Source organism: Salmo trutta, chromosome 17 (genome assembly GCF_901001165.1).
Source record: "Salmo trutta chromosome 17, fSalTru1.1, whole genome shotgun sequence".
In the NCBI taxonomy this organism is placed as follows: Eukaryota; Metazoa; Chordata; class Actinopteri; order Salmoniformes; family Salmonidae; genus Salmo; species Salmo trutta.
The window spans coordinates 7,118,966-7,144,800 of record NC_042973.1 but is presented as its reverse complement, the minus strand read 5'-3'; the positions used below and the strand labels follow the sequence as shown (position 1 = coordinate 7,144,800).

At 42.6% G+C, this 25,835-nt stretch overlaps 2 protein-coding genes across 4 annotated transcripts in view; both read right to left on the bottom strand.

Moving 5' to 3' along the window:
- LOC115151501 (5-hydroxytryptamine receptor 3A) overlaps positions 1-25,159 on the bottom strand; it is a 31,669-nt gene extending 6,510 nt beyond the window's left edge. For 2 of the 3 annotated variants that reach the window (XM_029695487.1, XM_029695489.1), the window contains exons 1-5: positions 4,824-5,849; positions 4,484-4,547; positions 3,797-3,966; positions 3,551-3,595; positions 3,142-3,248 (exon numbers count right to left, since the gene is read on the bottom strand). In XM_029695487.1, the coding sequence (XP_029551347.1) occupies positions 3,142-3,248; positions 3,551-3,595; positions 3,797-3,966; positions 4,484-4,547; positions 4,824-4,853 (416 nt within the window). In that variant the 5' untranslated portion in view covers positions 4,854-5,849. Of the gene's footprint in view, positions 1-3,141; positions 3,249-3,550; positions 3,596-3,796; positions 3,967-4,483; positions 4,548-4,823; positions 5,850-24,974 lie in introns of those variants that run through there. The other variant, XM_029695488.1, reaches the window with a different exon arrangement.
- Positions 14,865-24,253, bottom strand: LOC115152513 (5-hydroxytryptamine receptor 3A-like). The gene is made up of 10 exons (XM_029697374.1): positions 24,211-24,253; positions 23,579-23,748; positions 23,004-23,048; positions 22,602-22,708; positions 19,518-19,687; positions 19,044-19,216; positions 18,597-18,807; positions 18,203-18,406; positions 17,685-17,936; positions 14,865-15,049 (listed from the first exon to the last, which is right to left on the bottom strand). The coding sequence occupies exons 1-10, from the start codon at positions 24,221-24,223 to the stop codon at positions 14,865-14,867; spliced, it is 1,530 nt and encodes a 509-aa protein (XP_029553234.1). The 5' UTR covers positions 24,224-24,253.
- Positions 25,160-25,835: the final 676 nt, after the last annotated feature.

Here is a 25,835-nt window from a genome sequence, read left to right as displayed (position 1 = left end):
TATATAGCCTCCACATTGACTCTGTACCGGTACCCCCTGTATATAGCCTCCACATTGACTCTGTACCGGTACCCCCTGTATATAGCCTCCACATTGACTCTGTACCGGTACCTCCTGTATATAGCCTCCACATTGACTCTGTACCGGTACCTCCTGTATATAGCCTCCACACTGACTCTGTACCGGTGCCCCCTGTATATAGCCTCCACACTGACTCTGTACCGGTACCCCCTATATATAGCCTCCACACTGACTCTGTACCGGTACCTCCTGTATATAGCCTCCACATTGACTCTGTACCGGTACCTCCTGTATATAGCCTCCACATTGACTCTGTACCGGTACCTCCTGTATATAGCCTCCACATTGACTCTGTACCGGTACCTCCTGTATATAGCCTCCACATTGACTCTGTACCGGTACCTCCTGTATATAGCCTCCACATTGACTCTGTACCGGTACCCCCTGTATATAGCCTCCACATTGACTCTGTACCGGTACCTCCTGTATATAGCCTCCACATTGACTCTGTACCGGTACCTCCTGTATATAGCCTCCACATTGACTCTGTACCGGTACCTCCTGTATATAGCCTCCACATTGACTCTGTACCGGTACCTCCTGTATATAGCCTCCACATTGACTCTGTACCGGTACCTCCTGTATATAGCCTCCACATTGACTCTGTACCGGTACCTCCTGTATATAGCCTCCACACTGACTCTGTACCGGTACCACCTGTATAAAGCCTCCACATTGACTCTGTACCGGTACCCCCTGTATATAGCCTCCACATTGACTCTGTACCGGTACCCCCTGTATATAGCCTCCACATTGACTCTGTACCAGTACCCCCTGTATATAGCCTCCACATTGACTCTGTACCGGTACCCCCTGTATATAGCCTCCACATTGACTCTGTACCGTAACACCATGTATATAGCCTCCACACTGACTCTGTACCGGTACCCCCTGTATATAGCCTCCACATTGACTCTGTACCGGTACCTCCTGTATATAGCCTCCACATTGACTCTGTACCGGTACCCCCTGTATATAGCCTCCACATTGACTCTGTACCGGTACCTCCTGTATATAGCCTCCACACTGACTCTGTACCGGTACCCCCTGTATATAGCCTCCACATTGACTCTGTACCGGTACCCCCTGTATATAGACTCCACATTGACTCTGTACCGGTACCTCCTGTATATAGCCTCCACATTGACTCTGTACCGGTACCCCCTGTATATAGCCTCCACATTGACTCTGTACCGGTACCCCCTGTATATAGCCTCCACATTGACTCTGTACCAGTACCTCCTGTATATAGCCTCCACATTGACTCTGTACCGGTACCCCCTGTATATAGCCTCCACATTGACTCTGTACCAGTACCCCCTGTATATAGCCTCCACACTGACTCTGTACCGGTACCCCCTGTATATAGCCTCCACATTGACTCTGTACCGTAACACCCTGTATATAGCCTCCACATTGACTCTGTACCGGTACCCCCTGTATATAGCCTCCACATTGACTCTGTACCGGTACCCCCTGTATATAGCCTCCACACTGACTCTGTACCGGTACCCCCTGTATATAGCCTCCACATTGACTCTGTACCGGTACCCCCTGTATATAGCCTCCACATTGACTCTGTACCGGTACCCCCTGTATATAGCCTCCACATTGACTCTGTACCGGTACTCCCTGTATATAGCCTCCACATTGACTCTGTACCGGTACCCCCTGTATATAGCCTCCACACTGACTCTGTACCGGTACCCCCTGTATATAGTCTCCACATTGACTCTGTACCGGTACTCCCTGTATATAGCCTCCACATTGACTCTGTACCGGTACTCCCTGTATATAGCCTCCACATTGACTCTGTACCGTAACACCCTGTATATAGCCTCCACATTGACTCTGTACCGTAACACCCTGTATATAGCCTCCACATTGACTCTGTACCGGTACCCCCTGTATATAGCCTCCACATTGACTCTGTACCGTAACACCCTGTATATAGCCTCCACATTGACTCTGTACCGTAACACCCTGTATATAGCCTCCACATTGGCTCTGTACCGGTACCCCCTGTATATAGCCTCCACATTGACTCTGTACCGTAACACCCTGTATATAGCCTCCACATTGACTCTGTACCGTAACACCCTGTATATAGCCTCCACATTGACTCTGTACCGGTACCCCCTGTATATAGCCTCCACATTGACTCTGTACCGTAACACCCTGTATATAGCCTCCACATTGACTCTGTACCGTAACACCCTGTATATAGCCTCCACATTGACTCTGTACCGGTACCCCCTGTATATAGCCTCCACATTGACTCTGTACCGGTACCCCCTGTATATAGCCTCCACATTGACTCTGTACCAGTACCCCCTGTATATAGCCTCCACATTGACTCTGTACCGTAACACCCTGTATATAGCCTCCACATTGACTCTGTACCGGTACCCCCTGTATATAGCCTCCACATTGACTCTGTACCAGTACCCCCTGTATATAGCCTCCACATTGACTCTGTACCGTAACACCCTGTATATAGCCTCCACATTGACTCTGTACCGTAACACCCTGTATATAGCCTCCACATTGACTCTGTACCGGTACCCCCTGTATATAGCCTCCACATTGACTCTGTACCAGTACCCCCTGTATATAGCCTCCACATTGTTTTTAGTGCTGCACTTTTAATTATTAGTTGCTTCTATTTTTTACTTAATTATTTTTCTTAGAGCTGCATTGTTGGTTAGGGCTTGTAAGTAAGCATTTCACTGTAAGGTCTGTTGTATTCGGCACATGTGACAAATACAGTTTGATTTGATTTGAGTCATGTTCTATTAAAGTATCTTTACTTTTGGGTTCTTTACCACCACTGCATGGAAGCAGTTTAAATAGGTTAATTATTGGTCTAAACATTTTCACATTCCCTGATCTTTAAAACAAAACAGATATATTTTTCACTGTGTTTTTCCATGTATGAATCTGTTATTCAATATGTACTATACCTACAGTATGGGCTAATAGCAGTAAGACCAAATTCAATGTTTCATCAAAAAAATAAGTATATGGTATCTATATAGACTATAGAGATGTTTAACTCACAATTCATTGATTACCACATCTGGTGACCAGAACCTTTCCCTGGGGAGAGAAATATTGGCAGAGCCGCATTGGACTGGGTCCCAGCTGAAAAATTCATTCTCCCATTCCTGAAACAACACATTAGCAACAATACAATATGTTTGGAAGTCTGGAAGCAGCACTCAAAATGATAATATGATATAATATTCTGTAACATTCAAAGATGTTTTTTGTTGTTGTTTGTTTTAACATAATTATCTATCACTATTGCTATCCAGTACATGTTGGTGCCCTAACAAATATGAAGTAATGTGAAGTAACGTCCTTAACACAGCTGCTGTAGGAGAATGAGAAACCAAAGTGCACATTGAAAATGACTCCCATACACTGTGTACGTATACTTCCAAAAATAATAAAATAATACGCTCACCTTCACCAGCCAAATGTAGGTGTTCAACAGTTGTGCTTTTTCTTCCTGAAAATATAATTCATTACTTTTTGTTGTAGGATATAAAGTAAAGGAAATAAAGCCACATTTTACATAGGTCTACGAAACATGATGTGGAGGAACATTCAGAACAATACAGCACATGTCAAACACATTGATGGATTTAATGGTATGTCTCTTCAGGTGAACTAGTTGAAAGAGATACCATGCTGTCCTACTACTCCTTACCACACCCAGGATGCCGTAGAGAGTGAAGTACATGCTGATGTTGGTGGGGGTTGAGAGGTTCATGACAGGTCGTATGGAGTACAACTTCATGACGTTCTCCAGGGCGGCCAGAAGGGATATGGTGTTGGGGTTGGTGCAGTTCACCACTATCTTACATCTCAGGCATGGTGCTGGGGAAACAATGGTAACCATGGTACTTTATATTGTGGTTTTGATATGGTCCTGTGTTCCTCAGTTAGTAGAACATGGTGGATGCAACATCAGGGTTGGTGGTTCAATTTCCACTGGGGATCAGGATGGAAATGTATTCAATCACTACTGTATTTTGCTCTGGATACGAGAATCTGATAAATGAGGTCAAATATCTGAACATCTTCAGTGAAAAGGCTTTACTTTTGCCAACTAATGGGGATCTAGCATATTGTAGATATAATTATTAGAGTCTTGTTTGAATTATGAAGACCTTGCTACTTTTTCATATGATAGTGAAATGAATTGACTGCAAACTACAAATAAATTATGTTATGAACTTGATTGTTAAGGTATCAGCTACCCCAAGTAATATCAAAAAGTAAACATAAAACTAAAGAATAAATGAAATAAAACGATTACTCAAATATAATATTTTAAGTTGACTTAAATTAGTTGACTTTACTCCTTTTTTCCCCGTGTACAAGCTGTACCTACCCTGTACCATCATGCAGCAGATGATGAACAGAACCTGGTGGGAACTGACCGACCATCGTTGAGACTGAAATAGTAATTTAAAAAAATCACTGTTAGGGTCAAAGGTCAAATGGTATATTAGATGTACAGTCCATTGTTAACTTTATGTTTGATAATTAACACAATGTGTATAACACCATGAATTACTTTATGAATTCACAACTTAATTTACCTCAAATGACACTTAACAAACGTTTTGAGAAATTACAGTAATGCAATGAAGCACATCAGACAGGCACAAAGCATGTGTTAGGTACATCCCCCAAATGTAACAAAAGGCATTAGAATGAACGATATTTACCTCCATTTTGGAAAAATCCTTGGCTGCCATCAAACAGCAAGCTGCAAGTTTTTGCAAACTACTGTTGACCGTTTCAATCCTACAGTATGGCTGAAGAACTGTCTAAAGCAAAGCTTTGTTACCTCACTCCCATAACGATGGCATCTCTTCACCAGCTGGAACAAATTTTATATATACAGACAAATTTGCATAGTTAACCACTTATGTTGATGTTTTGTCATGTCATATCATAAGTTGCTGTTGGAGAATCCCCCGAAAATCTTACAGCTCCAGACAATTTTCAACTTTGAACACAATTCTCCTGACACAAAGATTTAGTGATTTCTTGATTCTACAATAAACTAAACATAGGACTTGTAAAAACCAAAAAAAACAATATTCCTACCAATATTCCTAGCAACAGAGAAGACCATGAGTGAGATTCATAAACCTTGGGGCAAATGAGGTGGTCAGTAGAGCAGGTGAACTCTTGTGGTGCAGAGCTACTTTACCTGCAGGTGGTTGGATACAAAACAGGCGTGAGCCACAGTAAATGGCTGTGGTGAAGGGTGAAGTTGCCCATTGATGCTGATCCTGAGTCAGTCTATAATTTTCCACTAATGATTAGGTTTAGGATTGGGGGAGGAGAAGCTGATCCTAGATCTTTACCTAGGGGACATTTCACCCCAGAGCTGTGGTGTACCAACCTATGCAACAAGTGCAACCAGTGGGCATCGGACGATAGTGTACCACAGCTCTGCAGACTACACACGTACTGGGCTATGGAAATGAGCTGGGGGTTCACCTCAGCACACAAAGGAACAGGTGTCCCAATGTCCCCCCATTCAGCTCTCCCACCCAAATCATTTGTTACATAACTTGTGTTATGAAATGTTTGAAAATGTTTATTCTTTCTCTCGTGTCTGATACAACATAGAGGGTGATAATTTAATTCTAGACGGGCGATAATATGAGCCCTGGAATTAGTTCATGACCTAAGGAAAGATTGATGAGAGAGAGAGAAAGAGAGAGACAGACAGAGAGAGAGAGAGAGAGAGAGAGAGAGTATGGAGAGCAAAGGAAGAGTGGAGATAAAGAAATAATGAGAGATAAAGAGAGAAAGAAAGAGAGATGGTAGGAAAGACAAGGGTAAGAAGAGCACACACACAGGATTACATGGTTTAGTATCAATGGAATCTAATCAATAAGCAGTGTTGGAAAAAGTACTCCATTTTCATACGGAGTAAAAGTAAAGATTCCGACTCAAGTAAAATGGGGTCACCCAGTAAAATTCTACTTGAGTAAAAGTTTAAAAGTATTTGTTTTTTTAAATATGTTTCAGAATCAAAGTACATGGAATTGCTAAAATCTAAAACTATAAATCATTTCAAATTCCTCATAATAAGCAAACCAGATGGCACAATTTTCTTGTTTTTATTTATTTACGGATAGCCAGGGGCACAATCCAACACGCAGACCTAATTTACACATTTTGTATATGTGTTTATTGAGTCCGCCAGATCAAAGGCAGTAGGGATGACCAAGGATGTTGTCTTGACAAGTGTGTGAGTTGGACCATTTTCCTGTCAAAATTTACTTTTGGGTGTCAGGGAAAATATATGAAGAAAAAGTACATGATTTTCTTTAGTAATGTAGTTAAGTAAATGTAAAAGTTGGCAAAAATATAAATAGCAAAATGTAGAATATATAACCAAAAACCTCTTAAGTAGTACTTTAAAGTATTTTTACACAAGTACTTTACACCACTGTCAATAAGGCTAAGGTTATTCATTAGGGACATTGGCAACATCCAAAAATGACAAAACTCGTATCATGCAACATGGTATACTATATTGTGTCAAGTTGATCAAACCTCACTACTCAGCTAAGGCTATAGGCTACGCACCCATTTCTCAAAATGGATCATTCTCAGTAATATAATAACATTAAAGTTCTCTAAATGTCGCCATTCACGCTTGTAATAAGGTATTTTTAGAGGGACATTTAAAAAAAACATTGGCAGATTAACACCTTTCTGTTTACACTGAACAAAACTTTATACCATGTTCTTACTGCAGTACGACTGCAGACATGGAGGAGATCTCCTTGTTCTTACTGCAGTACCACTGTAGACATCAAATCAAATTTTATTTGTCACATGCGCCGAATACAACAGCCGACATTTGGAAGATTAGTCCAAATGAGGACTAAAAGACTTCCGAACAAAATCAAATCCACATCGAAGGGACAGCAGTGGAGAAAGTGGAAAGTTTTAAGTTCCTCTGCGTACACATCATCGACAAATTGAAATGGTCCACCCACACAGACAATGTGGTGAAGAAGGCGCAACAGTGCCTCTTCAACATAAGGAGGCTGAAGAAATTTGGCTTGTCACCCAAAACCCTGACTAACTTCTATAGATCCACAATCGATAACATCCTGTCGGGCTGTTTCACAGCCAGGTACGGCAACTGCTCCACCCTCAACCGCAAGGCTCTCCAGAGGGTGGTGCGGTCTGCACAACTCATCACTCGGGGCAAACTACCTGCCCTCCATGACACCTACACCAATCGATATCACAGGAAGGCCAAAAAGATCCTCAAGGACAACAACCACCCGAGCCACTGCCTGTTCACCTCGCTACCATCCAGAAGGCGAGGTCAGTCCAGGTGCATCAAAGCTGGGACCGAGAGACTGAAGAACAGCTTCTATCTCAAGGCCATCAGACTGCTAAACAGCAGTCACTAACTCAAAGAGGCTGCTGCCTACATGGAGACCCAATCGCTGGCCACTTAAACAAATGGATCACTAGTCACTTTAAACAATGCCACTTTAAATAATGCCACTTTAATAATGTTTACATTTCTTACATTACTCATGTCATATGTACAGTCGTGGCCAAAAGTTTTGAGAATGACACAAATATACATTTTCACAAAGTCTGCTGCCTCAGTTTGTATGATGGCAATTTGCACATACTCCAGAATGTTATGAAGAGTGATCAGATGAATTGCAATTAATTGCAAAGTCCCTTTTGCCATGCAAATTAACTGAATCCCCCAAAAACATTTCCACTGCATTTCAGCCCTGCCACAAAAGGACCAGCTGACATCATGTCAGTGATTATCTCGTTAACACAGGTGTGAGTGTTGACGAGGACAAGGCTGGAGATCACTCTGTCATGCTGACTGAGTTCGAGTAACAGACTTGAAGCTTCAAAAGGAGGATGGTGCTTGGAATCATTGTTCTTCCTCTGTCATCCATGGTTACCTGCAAGGATACACGTGCCGTCATCATTGCTTTGCACAAAAAGGGCTTCACAGTCAAGGATATTGCTGCCATTAAGATTGTACCTCAATCAATTTATCAGATCATCAAAAACTTCAAGGAGAGCGGTTCAATTGATTTGAAGAAGGCTTCAGGGCGCCCAAGAAAGTCCAGCAAGCGCCAGGACCATCTCTTAAAGTTGATTCAGCTGCGGGATTGGGGCACCACCAGTACAGAGCTTACTCAGGAATGGCAGCAGGCAGGTGTGAGTGCATCTGCACGCACAGTGAGGCGAAGACTTTTGGAGGATGGCCTGTTGTCAAGAAGGGCAGCAAAGAAGCCACTTCCCTCCAGGAAAAACATCCCTGATATTCTGCAAAAGGTACAGGGATTGGACTGCTGAGGACTAGGGTAAAGTCATTTTCTCTGATGAATCCCCTTTCCGATTATTTGGGGCATCCGGAAAAAAACTTGTCTGGAGAAGACAAGGTGAGCGCTACCATCAGTCCTGTGTCATGCCAATAGTAAAGCATCCTGAGACCTTTCATGTGTGGGGTTGCTTCTCAGCCAAGGGAGTGGGCTCACTCACAATTTTGCCTAAGAACACAGCCATGAATAAAGAATGGTACCAACACATCCTCCGAGCGCAACTTCTCCCAACCATTCAGGAACAGTTAGGTGACGAACAATGCCTTTTCCAGCATGATGGAGCACCCCAGACCTTAATCCCATTGAGAACTTGTGGTCAATCCTCAAGAGGCGGGTGGACAAACAAAAACCTACAAATTCTGACAAACTCCAAGCATTGATTATGCAAGAATGGGCTGCCATCAGTCAGGATGTGGCCCAGAAGTTAATTGACAGCATGCCAGGGCGGATTGCAGAGGTCTTGAAAAAGAAGGGTCAACACTGCAAATATTGACTCTTTGCATCAACTTCATGTAATTGTCAATAAAAGCCTTTGACACTCATGAAATGCTTGTAACTATACTTCAGTATTCCATAGTAACATCTGACAAAAATATCTAAAGACACTGAAGCAGCAAACTTTGTGAAAATTAATTTTTGTGTCATTCTCAAACCTTTTGGCCACGACTGTATAAATCGTAATTTTATACCATCTAGTGCACCTTGCCTATGCTGCTCGGCCATCGCGCATCCATATATTTATATGTACATATTCTCATTCACCCCTTTTAGATTTGTGTGTATTAGGTAGTTGTTGTGGAATTGTTAGATTACTTTTTAGATATTATTGCACTGTTGGAACTAGATGCACAAGCATTTTGCTTCACTTTCATTAACATCTGCTAACCATGTGTATGTGACCAAAACAATTTGATTTGATTTGATTTGTGTAGACCTTATTGTGAAATGCTTTCTTACAAGCCCTGAACCAGCAATGCTTTAAGAAGTGAATCATTTTTTAAAAAATTATTAAAATAAGTGTTAAGTAAAAAATAGAAAATAGAAAATAAAAGTAACAAATAATTAAACAGCAGCAGAAAAACAACAAGCAAGACTATATACAGGGGGTACCGGTACAGAGTCAATGTGCGGGGGCATCGGTTAGTTGAGGTAATATGTACATGTAGGTAGAGTTAAAGTGACTATACATAGATTATAAACAGAGAGTAGCAGCAGCGTAAAAGAGGGGTCTGGGTAGCCCTTTGATTAGCTGTTCAGGAGACTTATAGCTTGGGGGTAGAAGCTGTTAAGATTCCTTTTCGTCCTCTACTTGGTGATCCGGTACTGCTTGCCATGTGGTAGCAGAGAGAACAGTCTATGACTAGGGTGGCTGGAGTCTTTGACAATTTTTAGGGCCTTCCTCTGACACCGTCTGGTATAGAGGTCCTGGATGGCAGGAAGCTTGGTCCCAGTAATGTACTGGGCCGTACGCACTACTCTCTGTAGTGCCTTGCGATCGGAGGCCAAGCAGCTGCCATACCAGGCAGTGATGCAACCAGTCAGGATGCTCTCGATGGTGCAGCAGTAGAACCTTTTGAGGATCTGAGGACCCATGCCAAATCTTTTTAGTCTCTTGAAAGGGATTAGGCTTTGTCGTGCCTCTTCATGACTGTCTCAGTGTGTTTGGACCATGTTAGTTTGTTGGTGATGTGGACACCAAAAAACTTGAAGCTCTCAAACTCTTCTACTACAGCCCTTTCGATGAGAAGGGGAGTACTCGGTCCTCCTCTTCCTGTAGTCCACAATCATCTCCTTTGTCTTGATCACATTGAGGGAGAGGTTCTTGTCCTGGCACCACAAGACCAGGTCTCTGACCTCCTCCTTATAGTCTGTCTCATTATTGTCGGTGATCAGGCCTACAATTGTTGTGTCATTGGCAAACTTGATGATGGTGTTGGAGTCGTGCCTGGCCATGCAGTCATGAGTGAACAGGGAGTACAGGAGGGGATAGAGCACGCACCCCTGAGGGGCCACGTGTTGAGGATCAGAGTGGCGGATATGTTGTTCCCGTCAGGAAGTCTAGGATCCAGTTGCACAGGGAGGTGTTTATTCCCAGGGTCCTTAGCTTAGTGATGAGCTTTGAGGGCAACATGGTGTTGATTGCTCAGCTGTAGTCAGTGATTAGCATTCTCACATAGATGTTCCTTTTATCCAGGTGGGAAAGTGCAGTCTTGAGTGCAATAGAGATTGATAGAGACCTGTGGATCTGTTGGGGCAGTATGCAAATTGGAGTGGGTCTAGAAACATGTTGGTATTACAGATATCAGTCAGGGAGAGGTTGAAAATGTCAGTGAAGACACTTGCCAGTTGGTCAGCGCATGCCCGGAGTACACGTCCTGGTAGTGCTTCTGGAGCAGCTGGTGAACTCATGCATGTTTTAGTGTTACTTGCCTCGAAGTGAGCATAGATGTAATTTAGCTCATCTGATAGGTTCATGTCACTGGACAACTTGTGAATGTGCTTCTCTTTGTAGTCTGTAATAGTTTGCAAGCTCTGCCACATCCGACGAGCGTTGGAGCCGGTGTAAGTATGATTCAATCTTAATGCTGTATTGACAGTTTGCCTGTTTGATGGTTTGTCGGAGGGCTTAGCGGGATATCTTATAAGCTTCCAGGTTAGAGTCCCGCTCCTTGAAAGTGGCAGCTCTATCCTTTAGCTCAGTGTGGATGTTGCCTGTAATCCATGGATTCTGGTTGGGGTATGTAGATACTGTCATTGTGGAAACGACATCATCTATGCATTTATTGATGAAGCCAGTGACTGATGAGGTGTACTCCTCAATGCCATCGGAAGAATCCCGGAACATATTCCAGTCTGTGCTAATAAAACAGTCCTGTAGCCTAATAGGACCGATGGTAAAGGTAGATTACCCTCTCGGTGACAGATCCTTACAAGGCTCCTGGACCGTTGTCCACAATATCTCAGTCTTTTCCTCCTGTGAATGACGGGGTGAGGGCCTTGTCGGGTGTCTGGAGTAAATCCTTCCCGTCCTACTTGTTGAAAAAGAATTCCTCCAGTATGGGGTGAGAAATTGCTGCCCTAATATCAAGAAGCTCTTTTCGGTCATAAGACCCGGTCGCAGAAATATTATGTACGATAAAACATACACAATTGCACTGTAGACATAGAGGAGAAGATCTCCTTGTTCTTACTGCAGTACCACTGTAGACATTGAGGGAACTGTACTGTTAGATTTCAGTGCAGCCATTGATATTATTGACCATAACCTGTTTTTATGAAAACGTACAGAACCAGTCAAAAGTTTGGACATACCTACTCTTTCAAGGGTTTGTCTTTATTTTCACTATTTTCTACATTGTAGCAATATGTCAGAGGTTGACTCACATTAAGCATCTCCAATCCACAATGAAATCTAGAATCGGCTTCCTATTTCGCAACAAAGCCTCGTTCACTCATGCTGCCAAACATACCCTTGTAAAACTGATTATCCTGCCGATCTTTGACTTCAGCGATGTCATTTACAAAATAGCCTCCAACACTCTACTCAGCAAATTGGATGCAGTATATCACAGTGCCACCCGTTTTGTAACTAAAGCCCCATATTCTACCCACCACTGCAACCTGTATGCTCTCGTTGGCTGGCCCTCGCTACATATTCGTCGCCAAACCCACTGGCTCCAGGTCATCTATAAGTCTTTGCTAGTTAACGCCCCACTTTATCTCAGCGCACTGGTCACCATAGCAACACCCACCCATAGCATGCGCTCCAGCAGGTATATTTCACTGGTCATCCCCAAAGCGAACAACTCATTTGGCCACCTTTCCTTCCAGTGCTCTGTTGCCAATGACTGGAACGAATTTCACTGAAGCTGGAGACTTCTATCTCCCTCTCTAACTTTAAGCATCAGCTGTCAGAGCAGCTTACTGATTACTGCACCTGTTCACAGCCCATCTGTAAATAGCCCACCCAACTAAGCATTTATTTGGGCTGCAATTTCTGAGGCTGGTAACTCTAATGAATGTATCCTCTACTGCAGAAGTAACTCTGCGTTCTCCTTTCCTGTGGCGGTCTCCATGAGAGCCAATTTCATCATAGCGCTTGATGGTTTTTGCGACTGCACTTGAAGAAACTTTCAAAGTTCTTGACATTTTCCATATTGCCTAAGCTTCATGTCTTAAAGTAACGATGGACTGTCATTTCTCTTTGCTTGTTTGAGCTGTTCTTGCCATAATATGAACTTGGTCTTTTACCAAATATACCAACCCTACCTGTATACCAACCCTACCTTCTCACAACACAACTGATTGGATTAAACACATTAAGAAGGAAATAAATACCACAAATGAACTTTTAACAAGGCACACCTGTTAATTGAAATGCATTCCAGGTGACTACCTCATGAAGCTTGTTGAGAGAATGCCAAGAGTGTGCAAAGCTGTCATCAAGGAAAAGGGTGGCTATTTCAAATAACCTCAAATATAACATATATTTCGATTTGTTTAACACTTTTTTGCTTACTACATGATTCTTTATGTGTTATTTCATAGTTTTGATGTCTTCACTATTATTCTACAATGTAGAAAATACTAAAAATAAAGAAAACCCCTTGAATGAGTAGGTGTGTCCAAACTTTTGACTGGTACTGTATGTTTTATGGATTTTCAACCTCTGACATATTGTGGATTCAGAGCTATCAATCTAATATAACTGAGAGGGTTTTTCTTTAATGGAAGCCTCTCTAATGTCAAACATGTAGGGTGTGGTGTACCACAGGGCAGCTCTCTACTCTTCTATTTTTACCAATGACCTGCCACTGGCATTAAACAAAGTGTCACGTCCTGACCATAGAGAGCTCTTATTTTCTATGGTAGAGAAGGTCAGGGCGTGACTGTTTTTTTTTCTAGTTATTATTTTCTATGTGGAGTTCTAGTTTAGTTTTTCTATGTTTGGGTGTTTGGTATGATTCCCAATTAGAGGCAGCTGGCTTTCGTTGTCTCTAATTGGGGATCATACTTAAGTAGCATTTGTTTCACCTGTGTGTGATGGGATATTGTTTTGAGTTAGTGCACATAGCATTCTCTGTAGTCACGGTTCGTTATTAGTGTCACGCTTGTGTGTAGTGGGTGAGGAATCAAATGCAGGAAGCTGCGATGCAGGGTAGTGGCTTTAATAAGCACAACGGAAAAAATACAAGCCTTCCCAAACACAGCGATCAAAGCGCACAACAAAACAAGGTGCCCCAAACACAGGGGACAAAACACTGTTGGTGCAAACACACGCACTACTGAAAATTACAAAATCAGAGTGTCACCAAGCAAGCAAACAGAGAAACACAATCACGTACAAAAAACCATACATCCTACGCTAACCTAAATAACCCCCCCACTAATGACTAACCCAAAACAGGTGCGTGCCTACCTAGACCTAACCAAACGAAAGTGAAACAAAACAAGGATCGATGGCAGCTAGTAGTTCGGCGACGACGACCGCCGAGCCCCGCCCGGCCGAGGAGGGGCGCCACCATCCGTCACAGTCGTGACAATTAGTTTATTGTGTGTTTGTCTTTGCTAAGTTTCACTTTCTTTAATAAATTATGTGGAACTCAACGTACGCTGCGCCTTGGTTCTATCATTACGATGAACGTGACAGAATATCCCATCACCCTAGGACCAAGCAGCGGGTTCACCAGGTGAAGGATTTATGGACATGGGAAGGAGATAATGGAGGACAGCGACGACGACAGGGTTCACGGCTACAGAAAGCCCAAGGGCAACCCCAAGTTTTTTGGGGGCGGGGGCACATGGAGCTGGCGACTGAGCAGAGGAAGGAGCCAGAGACTGTTAGGGAGGCAATGGCGAAGTTGGGAGAGAGTGAGATGAGAGAGATGTTGTGCAAGTGTGTTCTGCTCAACATCCGACCAGAGGATCCGGTTAGCAGTCTGGTGCAACCTGTGCCGGTTCCACGTTTCTGGCCTCAAGGGCGCCTCTCCAGTCCGGTATGTCATGTGCCTGCTCCTCGCACTCTCCCTCAATTGCGCCTTCCCAGTCCGGTGCATCCTGTGCCTGCTCCTCGCACTCTCCCTCAAGTGCACCTCCACAGCCCAGTACGTCCTGTGCCTGCTCCTCGCACTCTCCCTCAAGTGCGCCTTCCTAATCCGGTACGTCCTGAGACGGTCAATGGTTCGGGACCTCCAGCTTCAAGGCCAGAGTCTTCTTCTGCATTGGTGCCCAGTCCAGGCATAGCGTCCAGTCCCGCTCCATGGCCGGAGCCTTCCCCTGGGCCGATGCCGAGTCTAAGCACGGCGTCCAATCCAGCTCCAAGGCCAGAGTCTTCTTCTGTGCTGGTGCCCAGTCCAGGCACAGTGTTCAGCCTGGGTACATGGCTGGACCCGCAGGATGAGTGGGTTCTTCGGCCCGCACCAGAGCCGCCACCAAAGCTCGTGGATCCGTGGGATGAGAGGGTTCTTCGTCCCGCACCAGAGCCGCCCCCGATGCTGATGGATCTGCGGGATGAGCGGGTTTTTTATCCCGCACCAGAGCCGCCACCGATGCTGGCGGATGAGCGGGTATTTCGCCCCACACCAGAGCTGCCACTGACACTAGACACCCCCCCCCCAACCCTCCCTTTTTGTTCCAGGTTTTGCGGTCGGAGTCCGCACCTTTGGGGGGGGGGGGGGGTACTGTCACTGTCTGACCATAGAGAGCTCTTATTTTCTATGGTAGAGTAGGTCAGGGTGTGACTGGGGGTTTTTCTAGTTATTATTTTCTATGTGGGGTTCCAGTTTAGTTTTTCTATGTTTGGGTGTTTGGTATGATTCCCAATTACAGGCAGCTGGCTATCGTTGTCTCTAATTGGAGATCATACTTAAGTAGCATTTGTTTCACCTGTGTGAAGGGATATTATTTTGAGTTAGTGCACGTAGCATTCTCTGTAGTCACAGTTCGTTATTAGTTTATTGTTTATTTGTTTTTGTCTTTGCTAAGTTACACTTTCTTTAATAAATGATGTGGAACTCAACATACGCTGCGCCTTGGTCCAATCATTACAACGAACGTGACGCAAAGCCTGTGTGTCGATGTATGCTGATGATTCAACCATGTGCGTTTCAGCAAACACAGCTAATGAAGTGACTGAAATCCTTAACAAGGAGTTGTAGTCAGATTTGGAATGGGCTGCCAGTAACAAACGAACTGAACATCTTTAAAACTAAGAGCATTGTATTTGGTACAAATCCTTACCTAAGTGCTAGACCTCAGCTGAATCTGGTAATGAATGGTGTGGCTGTTGAACAAGTTGAGGAGACTAAATAACTTGGTGTTACCTTAGATTGTAAACTGGTATGGTCAAAACACAAAGATTCAATGGTTATAAAGATTTTTTACTATTTTTATTTCACCTTTATTTAACCAGGTAGGTAAGCTAGTTGAGAACAAGTTCTCATTTACAACTGCGACCTGGCCAAGATAAAGCAAAGCAGTGCGACACAAACAACACAGAGTTACACATGGAATAAACAAGCGTACAGTCAATAACACAATAGAAACAAAGAAAGTCTATATACAGTGTGTGCAAATGGCGTGAGCAGGTAAGGCAATAAATACGCCATGGTAGCGAAGTAATTACAATTTAGAAAATTAACACTGGAGAGATAAATGTGCAGATGATGATGTGCAAGTAGAAATACTGGTGTGCAAAAGAGCAGAAAAGTAAATAAAAACAATTTGGGGATGAGGTAGGTAGATTGGATGGGCTATATACAGATGGGCTATGTACAGCTGCAGCGATCACTAAGCTGCTCAGAGAGCTGATGTGTAAAGTTAGTGAGGGAAATATAAGATGGGGAGAGGTATGTCCATAATAAAGAGATGCTCTGCTTTTCGACACCACACTCCAAACAGTCCTGCAGACTCTAGTTTTGTCTTGATTATTGTCCAATCATGTGGTCAAGTGCTGCAAAGAAAGACCTAGTTAAGCTGCAGCTGGCCCAGAACAGAGCGGCACGTCTTGCTCTTCATTGTAATCAGAGGGCTAATATAAATGCTATGCATGCCAGTCTCTCTTGGCTAAGAGTTGAGGAGAGTCTGACTGCATCACTTCTTCATTTTAGAAGAAACATTCATATGTTGCAAATTCTAAGTGGTTTCCATAGTCAACTTACACAGCTTTGACGCACACACTTACCCTACCAGACATGCCACCAGGGGTCTTTTCACAGTCCCCAAATCCAAAACAAAATCAAGAAAGCGTACAGTATTATATAGTGCCATTATTGCATGAAACTCACTTCCATCTCATTTTGCTCAAATGAACAGCAAACCTGTTTTCAAAAACAAGTAAAGCAACGCCTCGCCCCTATCTTGACCTAGATTTTTTTGTGCAACATGTAGGCTATGTGTGACGTTTTTAAATTAATTAGTTCTGTCCTTGAGCTGTTCTTGTCTATTAATGTTCTGTATTATGTAATGTTACATGTTTTGTGTGGACCACAGGAAGAGTAGCTGCTGCTTTTGTTAACAGCAAATGGGGATCCTAATAAAATACAAAAAAGACACTCTAATCAAAAAAAGGATGTGGTTTTTGGATGATCCCCTACTTTTCATGTCATTGATCCATGTCTTGCGTGACAGATCTTCATCATCATCATCAATCCACCATCAACACTACAATTCAGAAAACATCTCAGATAACCCCTAGGGATTGTTGTTAGTACTGAAACAGTGGTTTTTGTGAAAGTATGTTTATTTGACAAATAAAAAGATATTTCCTCTAATATAGTAATATTTAAGTAAACATTTTTTACATTTTAGTCATTTAGCAGACGCTCTTATCCAGAGCGACTTACAGTAGTGATTGCATACATTTCATACATTTCATGCATTTTTTTTTTTTTTTTGTACTAGTCAACACACCTACTCAGTGCAGCCAGAAGATCAAACAAACGATCGTTGAAGTTATGGTAATTTTAAGGTAATTGTTTTTAAATCTAAACAGCAGTCAACAACATGGTAGATTCCTAAGTCTTGTGGAGGGTAAGCACTATTTCCTCACATTTTGTATTTTTCACAAAAATTTAGCCACCTATCATGGGAAAATTGCTAAGAAAATATAGGGAGCGTTACTTTTTTCACAACGAAGGGCGTTTAACCACCTATTTTTTTTATTACATCACTGGTTGTACGAATTACTCCAGATAATGAGGATGACGATGAAGCTGAAGGTGATGAAGATGCAGTAGACGCAAAAAAGCAGCCGGTCGAGGATGTAGCCCACTTGCATCCAGTCCTGGGAGATCTGGTTCCCGTCCACATGCTGGGCCACATGGAGGCGGATGGACTGCAGGTCATTGCCCAGATTCCTCAGCTCCGCCAGGGCTGGATCGCCTGCCTCTGCCCACATCTTACCTGGTTCTCCTGTTTGAACCTGTCTCTCCACCGACACTAGAGGGCAGAAAGGGAGAAAGGAGAAATTTTTAATCTACCTACCAAAGACGGAAATTATTAATCTACCTGGATAGTACAATACTGTCTTATCAAATGGCTGCAAACATTTCTCAAGGTGATACCTGCATTTATGTTACTGTTCAGGCCTGTGATTGAATGCTTTCCCTATATTGCTTTGGGTTGGACAAGACAAGACAAGGTTCTGCTAATTGCATGAAAGTCTGTGTAATTGTAACTCCCTGGAGGGATCAGATCAGGGGTACCTCCTGCAACTGGATTGCGGATGATCTTGTCCTCTCTGGATTTCTGAGGCAGCCCAACGAGGTTGCCCATGAAGCGCAGGACGAGCACTCGGACCCAGCCAGGCACTGGGTGGAAGTTACTGGAGCCAACCAGAAGGTTGGTGATGAGAATAGTCTCCAGCAGGCTGGCCACCATCAGAGCCAAGCAGATGGCGAAGAACACATCTGCATGGGTGGGAGGAGGAGGAGGGAGGTGAAGAGAGGAACATATTCAGCCACTCTTAGGAGGACAAAGGAAGTGGACTTCAAAAAAGACACTTCCCCCTAACCAGCTAATCCAATAACACAAGTAAACATCTACCTCTACATTTATGACTTACGACAAAAATGGTGCTTCCAGGACACGTTTTCATACTTATCAATGGTATGGTTCTTCCTGTAACGGGCAGCAGGTCATTCACGATGAGCAGGAAGACGGAGTAGCCAAAAATAAGACTCATCTTGAAGGAGGAGCGGTCCACGTTCTGGGGAGGCAGCAGGAAGCTGAAGAGATCCACAGTGATGAGGAAGAAGCTGGGGATCAGGAGGTTCACCACGTAGAGGGTTGCTCTGCGCCTCAGGACAATCTACAGTTCAGAGACACAACAGTCAATGACAATCTTCAAGGGTGATCTGGAGTTTTGCAATATATTCCCATTTCAGACAAGACAAAGCCATAATTAGCTGGGTTAGCATCCTATGTGTGAAACATGAAGTACTCTCTGAAACAATAGTTATGCTAGAAATATGGAGAACTCAACGTTCGGTGGTAGTAGAGCCAAATTAATGGCATCTGACAAATTGCGGTGCTTTGGGTTCATACGTAGAAGTAGAGCTCATCAAAGGGGTTGCTTTCTCCCTGATCGAGTGCTGATAAATTGAACTTGCTGGATTTGATGTCCATCAGCTCCCACTCCCCTTCAGTGGACAACACACTAATGGAGCGTTTCAGGATGTCCTCCACCTTCTTCCCTAAGATAATCCTTATGTCCGACACTGCAGGGGAGATAAAGGAATGGGACATCCTGGGATGAATGGGCTGAACCTATATGGAAGCAGAACATGATCTGTACTGAGGGATTGGTAAACTTGGGCCTAATAGCAAACAGGTACTTGGTTGACACTGAGTAATATATCAAAAACTTCAATGGACTCGGTGGGCAACCCTGTTTCATACCTATCATTAAGATTTCAAGAGAGAGTCAGGATGTTTTTTTGGGAGAGAAGGAGCGATGGGTTTGGCATAGGATCATTATGTTCAAGTAAGTCCTAAAGCGTGGTGGCATTGACGTCTTACTCTGATGGATGTAGGAGTTGAAGGTGAAGGTGCAGTTCTGGACGTCAAAGGGGAAGGTGTAGATATCCAAGTTACAGGAGCTAACCACTCTGACAGGTTCGGCGTCTCGCACTTTACCAGTGTGCTTAATGTACACATAAGGGACGATGGGAGCTCTGTTTTCATCCATACTGTAAGACAGGGTGAAATAGGGGGACAATTTCAAACCATGGGCCTGATATAAATCATATGTTTTATATTTTTTAATAGTGACTGAATCAGTTACAAGTGCAATAAAAAGGGACAGAATTAATGTTTGTAAGGATATCCTTCCCCCCCACAATTATAATAAGCATAATACAAACATCCCTATCAAAACTTGTCTGTTTTAGATATAGAGATATATATATATATGATTTTTTGCAAGGGCTATTTTATATCCTATGCGTAAAACATGAAGTACTCTCTGAAACAATAGTAATGCTAGAAATATAGAGATCTCAACGTTCGGTAGTAGTAGAGCCAAATGAATGGCGTCTGAGTAATTGCAGTGCTTTGTTTCATGCATGTTAACATTAGAAGCCTCCTCCCTAAGTTTGTTTTATTCGCTGCCTTAGCACACTCTGCCAACCCGGATGTCCAAGCCGTGTCTGAATCCTGGCTTAGGAAGACCACCAAAAACCCTGAAATTTCCATCCCTAACTATAACATTTTCTGACAAGATAGAACTGCCAAAGGGGACGGAGTTGCAATCTACTGCAGAGCTAGCCTGCAGAGTTCTGTCTTACTATCCAGGTCTGTGCCCAAACAATTTGAGCTTCTACTTTTAAAAATCCACCTTTCCAGAAATAAGTCTCTCAACGTTGCCACTTGCTATAGACCACCTTCTGCTCCCAGCTGTGCCATGGACACCATATGTGAATTTATTGCCCCGCAACTATCTTCAGAGCTTGTGCTGTTAGGTGACCTAAACTGGGACATGCTTAAAACCCCGGCCATCCTACAATCTATGCTCGATGCCCTAAATCTCACACAAATTATCAATGAACCTACTAGGTACAACCCCAAATCCGTAAACACGGGCACCCTCATAGATATCATCCTAACCAACCTGCCCTCCAAATACACCTCTGCTGTCTTCAACCAGGATCTCAGCGATTGCTTGCGTCTGTAATGGGTCTGCGGTCAAATGACCTGTCAAACGCTCCCTAAAACACTTCAGCAAGCTTCCTATTTCGCAACAAAGCCTCATTCACTCATGCTGCCAAACATACCCTCGTAAAACTGATTTGGCGATTTCATTTACAAAATAGCCTCCAACACTCTACTCAGCAAATTGGATGCAGTCTATCACAGTGCCATCCGTTTTGTCACCAAAGCCCCATACACTACCCACCACTGCGACCTATATGCTCTCGTTGGCTGGCCCTCGCTTCATATTCGTCGCCAAACCCACTGGCTCCAGGTCATCTATAAGTCTTTGCTAGGTAAAGCCCCGCCTTATCTCAGCTCACTGGTCGCCATAGCAGCACCCACCCGTAGCACACTCTCCAGCAGGTATATTTCACTGGTCATCCCCAAAGCCAATTCCTACTTTGGCCGCCTTTCCTTCCAGTTCTCTGCTGCCAATGACTGGAACAAACTGCAAAAATCAAATCTCCCTCACTAGCTTTCAGCACCAGCTGTCAGAGCAGCTCACAGATCACTGCACATAGCTCATCTGTAAATAGCCCATCCAACTACCTCATCCCCATATTGCTATTTTTTTTGTTGCTCTTTTGCACCCCAGTATCTCTACTTGCACATCATCATCTGCACATCTATCACTCCTGTGTTTAATTGCTATATTATAATTATTTTGCCACTACGGCCTATTTATTGCCTTACCTCCCATATCCTACCTAATTTGCACACATTGAATATATACTTTTTCTGTTGTATTATTGACTGCATGTTTGTTTATTCCATGTGTAACTGTGTTGTTGTTTGTGTCGCACTGCTTTGCTTAATCTTGGCCAGGTCGAAGTTGTAGATGAGAACTTGTTCTCAACTAGCCTACCTGGTTAAATAAATAAATATATATAAAAAAATACATATATATTTGAGATTCATCAATGTAGCCACCCTTTGCCTTGACAGCTTTGCAGAAAGTTGTTAAAACATCCCTGTTAGTGAGCATTTATCCTTTGACTAGGTAATCCATCCACCTGACACATGTGGCATATCAAGAAGCTGATTATACAACATGATTATTACACAGGTGCACCTTGTGCTGGGGACAATAAAGGGCCACTATAAAATGTGCAGTTTTGTCGCAAGAGACGTCTCAATTTTTGAGGGAGCGTGCAATTGGCATGCTCACTGCAGGAATGTCCACCAGAGCTGTTGGCAGAGAATTGAATGTTCATTTCTCTACCATAAGCTGCCTCCAACGTCATTTTAGGGAATTTGGCAGTACGTCCAACCGGCCACACAAGCGCAGACCATGTGCATGGCGTTGTGAGGGCTAGGGGTTTCCTGATGTCAACATTGTGAACAGAGTGCCCTATGGTGACGGTGCGGTTATGGTATGCGCAGGCATAACCTACAGACAACGAACACAATTGCATTTTATCATTTATCAATTTGAATGCACAAAAGTACCGCAACGACATCCTGAGACCCATTTTGTATGTTTTTTTTAATATATACATATCTGTATTCCCAATCTTGTGAAATCCATAGATTAGGGCCTAATGAAATTATTTAAATTGACTGATTTCCTCATATGAACTGTAACTCAGTAAAATCGTTGAAATTGTTGCATGTTGCGATTATATTTCTGTTCAGTGTATATTGAATCAGTTTTTGTGCCAAAAAAAATAAAAAAATAAATGTGGGTGAAAAAAAAATGATACATTGCCTGATCTTTCTTTTGTCTCTCAGATATAGGAAAGAGACTAAAACTAACTTCCTTTTCATACATTTTTTGCTATGTGTTTTTTCATGTATTAATCTCTTACTCACTGTGTTTCTATGGGCTAATAGCAGTAAGACCAAATCCAATGTTTCATCAAAAAAATAAGTACATGGCATCTATATAGACTATAGAGATGTTTAACTCACAATTCATTGATTACCACATCTGGTGACCAGAACCTTTCCCTGGGGAGAGAAATATTGGCAGAGCCGCATTGGACTGGGTCCCAGCTGAAAAATTCATTCTCCCATTCCTGAAACAACACATTAGCAACAATACAATATGTTTGGAAGTCTGGAAGCAGCACTCAAAATGATATGATGTTTAGGATTGTTCTACAGTCAAAGATAAAATATATTTTTTAGTTTTAACCAAATATATATCACTATTGCTATCCAGTACATGTTGGTGCCCTAACAAATATGAAGTAATGTGAAGTAACATCCTTAACACAGCTGCTGTAGGAGAATGAGAAACCAAAGTGCACATTGAAAATGACTCCCATACACTGTGTACGTATACTTCCAAAAAAAATAAAATACGCTCACCTTCACCAGCCAAATGTAGGTGTTCAACAGTTGTGCTTTTTCTTCCTGAAAAGAGAATTACTTTTTGTTGTAGGATATAAAGTAAACGAAATAAAGCCACATTTTACATAGATCTACAAAACATGGAGGAACATTCAGAACAATATAGCTGTAACAACTGTCTTCAAAAATGGACCAAGGCGCAGCAGGTATGTGGATACTCATATTTTAATTCCAAAAAGGAGTAAAGCATCCACCAGACAAAAACAATACACAAGACAGGACCAGTCTTGCAGGCACACAAAACACAATGCAAGAACAACTACCCACAACCCCAAAGAAAAACACACACTCCTATATAGGACTCCCAATCAAAGGCAACTCAACTCACCTGCCTTCAATTGGGAGTCCCAATCACCAACACAACACTTAACACACAAAAAACCTGCCACGTCCTGACCAAAACGAATACAATACCTCCCTCTGCTGGTCAGGACGTGACAATAGCACATGTCAAATACATTGATGGATTTAATGGTATGTCTCTTCAGGTGAACTAGTTGAAAGGGATACCATGCTGTCCTACTACTCCTTACCACACCCAGGATGCCGTAGAGAGTGAAGTGCATGCTGATGTTGGTGGGGGTTGAGAGGTTCATGACAGGTCGTATGGAGTACAACTTCATGACGTTCTCCAGGGCGGCCAGAAGGGATATGGTGTTGGGGTTGGTGCAGTTCACCACTATCTTACATCTCAGGCATGGTGCTGGGGAAACAATGGTAACCATGGTACTTTATATTGTGGTTTTGGTGGTTCAATTTCCACTGGGGACCCGTATGGAAATGTATTCAATCACTACTGTATGTTACTCTGGATACGAGAATCTGATAAATGAGGTCAAATATCTGAACATCTTCAGTGAAAAGGCTTTACTTTTGCCAACTAATGGGTATCTAGCATATTGTAGATATAATTATTAGAGTCTTGTTTGAATTATGAAGACCTTGCTACTTTTTCATATGATAGTGAAATGAATTGACTGCAAACTACAAATAAATTATGTTATGAACTTGATTGTTAAGGTATCAGCTACCACAAGTAATATCAAAAGTAAACAAAAAAACTAAAGAATAAATGAAATCAAACTATTACTCAAATATAATATTTTAAGTTTACTTAAATTAGTTGACTTTACTCCTTTTTTCCCCGTGTACAAGCTGTACCTACCCTGTACCATCATGCAGCAGATGATGAACAGAACCTGGTGGGAACTGACTGACCATCGTTGAGACTGAAATAGTAATTCCAAAAAAAATCACTGTTAGGTTCAAAGGTCAAATTGTATTTTAGATGTACAGTCCATTGTTAACTGTATGTTTGATAATTAACACAATGTGTATAACACCATGAATTACTTTATGAATTCACAACTTAATTTACCTCAAATGACACCGAACAATTGTTTTGACCAATTACAGTAATGCATTGAAGCACAACACACAGACACACAACTTAAGTAATGTAAAACCCCCAATTGTAACAAAAGGCATTAGAATGAAAGATATTTACCTTAATTTCTGAAAAGTCCTTGGCTGCCATCAAACAGCAAGCTGAAAGTTCTTGACCGTTTCGATCCTATGGCTGAAGAACTGTTTAGAGCAACGCTTTGTTTCCTAACACCCATCGATGGCACCTCTTCACCAGCTGGAACAAGTTTTATATATACAGACTAATTTGCATAGTTCAACACTTATGTTGATGTATTGTCATGTCATATCATAAGTTGCTATTGGAGAATCCACCGAAAATCTTACAGCTCCAGACAATTTTCAACTTTGAACACAATTCTCCTGACACAAAGATCTCTGATACCTTAGAAGTGACACAAGGATTCAATGATATTCTTGATTGTGCAATCAAACTAAAGTGTTGTAGAAATGTGGTAGAAATATGCCTAGCAACAGAGAAGACCATGAGTGAGATCCATAAACCTTGGGGCAAATGAGGTGGTCAGTAGAGCAGGTGAACTCTTGTGGTGCAGAGCTACTTTACCTGCAGGTGGTTGGATACAAAACAGGCGTGAGCCACAGTAAATGGCTGTGGTGGAGGGTGAAATTGCCCATAGATGCTGATCCTGAGTCAGTCTATCATTTTCCACTAATGATTACGTTTAGGATTGGGGGAGGAGAAGCTCATCCTAGATCTGTACCTAGGGGACATTTCACCCCAGAGCTGTGGTGTACCAACCTATGCAACAAGTGCAACCAGTGGGCATCGGACGATAGTGTACCACAGCTCTGCAGACTACACGTACTGGGCTATGGAAATGAGCTGGGGGTTCACCTCAGCACACAAAGGAACAGGTGTCCCAATGTCCCCCCATTCAGCTCTCCCACCCAAATCATTTGCTGTATAAATTGAGTTATTTTTTTTATTTAATTTTTATTTCACCTTTATTTAACCAGGTAGGCTAGTTGAGAACAAGTTCTCATTTACAACTGGGACCTGGCCAAGATAAAGCAAAGCAGTTCGACACATACAACAACACAGAGTTACACATGGAATAAAACAAACATACAGTCAATAATACAGTAGAAAAAGTATATATACGGTGTGTGCAAATGAGGTAGGATAAGGGAGGTAAGGCAATAAATAGGCCATGGTGGTGAAGTAATTACAATATAGCAATTAAACACTGGAATGGTAGATGTGCAGAAGATGAATGTGCAAGTAGAGATACTGGGGTGCAAAGGAGCAAATTTACAGATGATCTACAGTCCTTAGGTCGCTGGTTCAGATCGGGCTCGAAGGACCAATTGGTGTAAGAATTTTATATCTTGATGATAATAATC

Coding starts and splice junctions, on each gene's coding strand:
- LOC115152513 (XM_029697374.1), bottom strand. Junction 23,049..23,578: donor TCTACGGCATCCTGGGTGTG/GTAAGGAGTAGT, acceptor TTCTCTTTTCAG/GAAGAAAAAGCACAACTGTT. Junction 18,808..19,043: donor TTGATGAGCTCTACTTCTAC/GTATGAACCCAA, acceptor TCTGAACTGTAG/ATTGTCCTGAGGCGCAGAGC.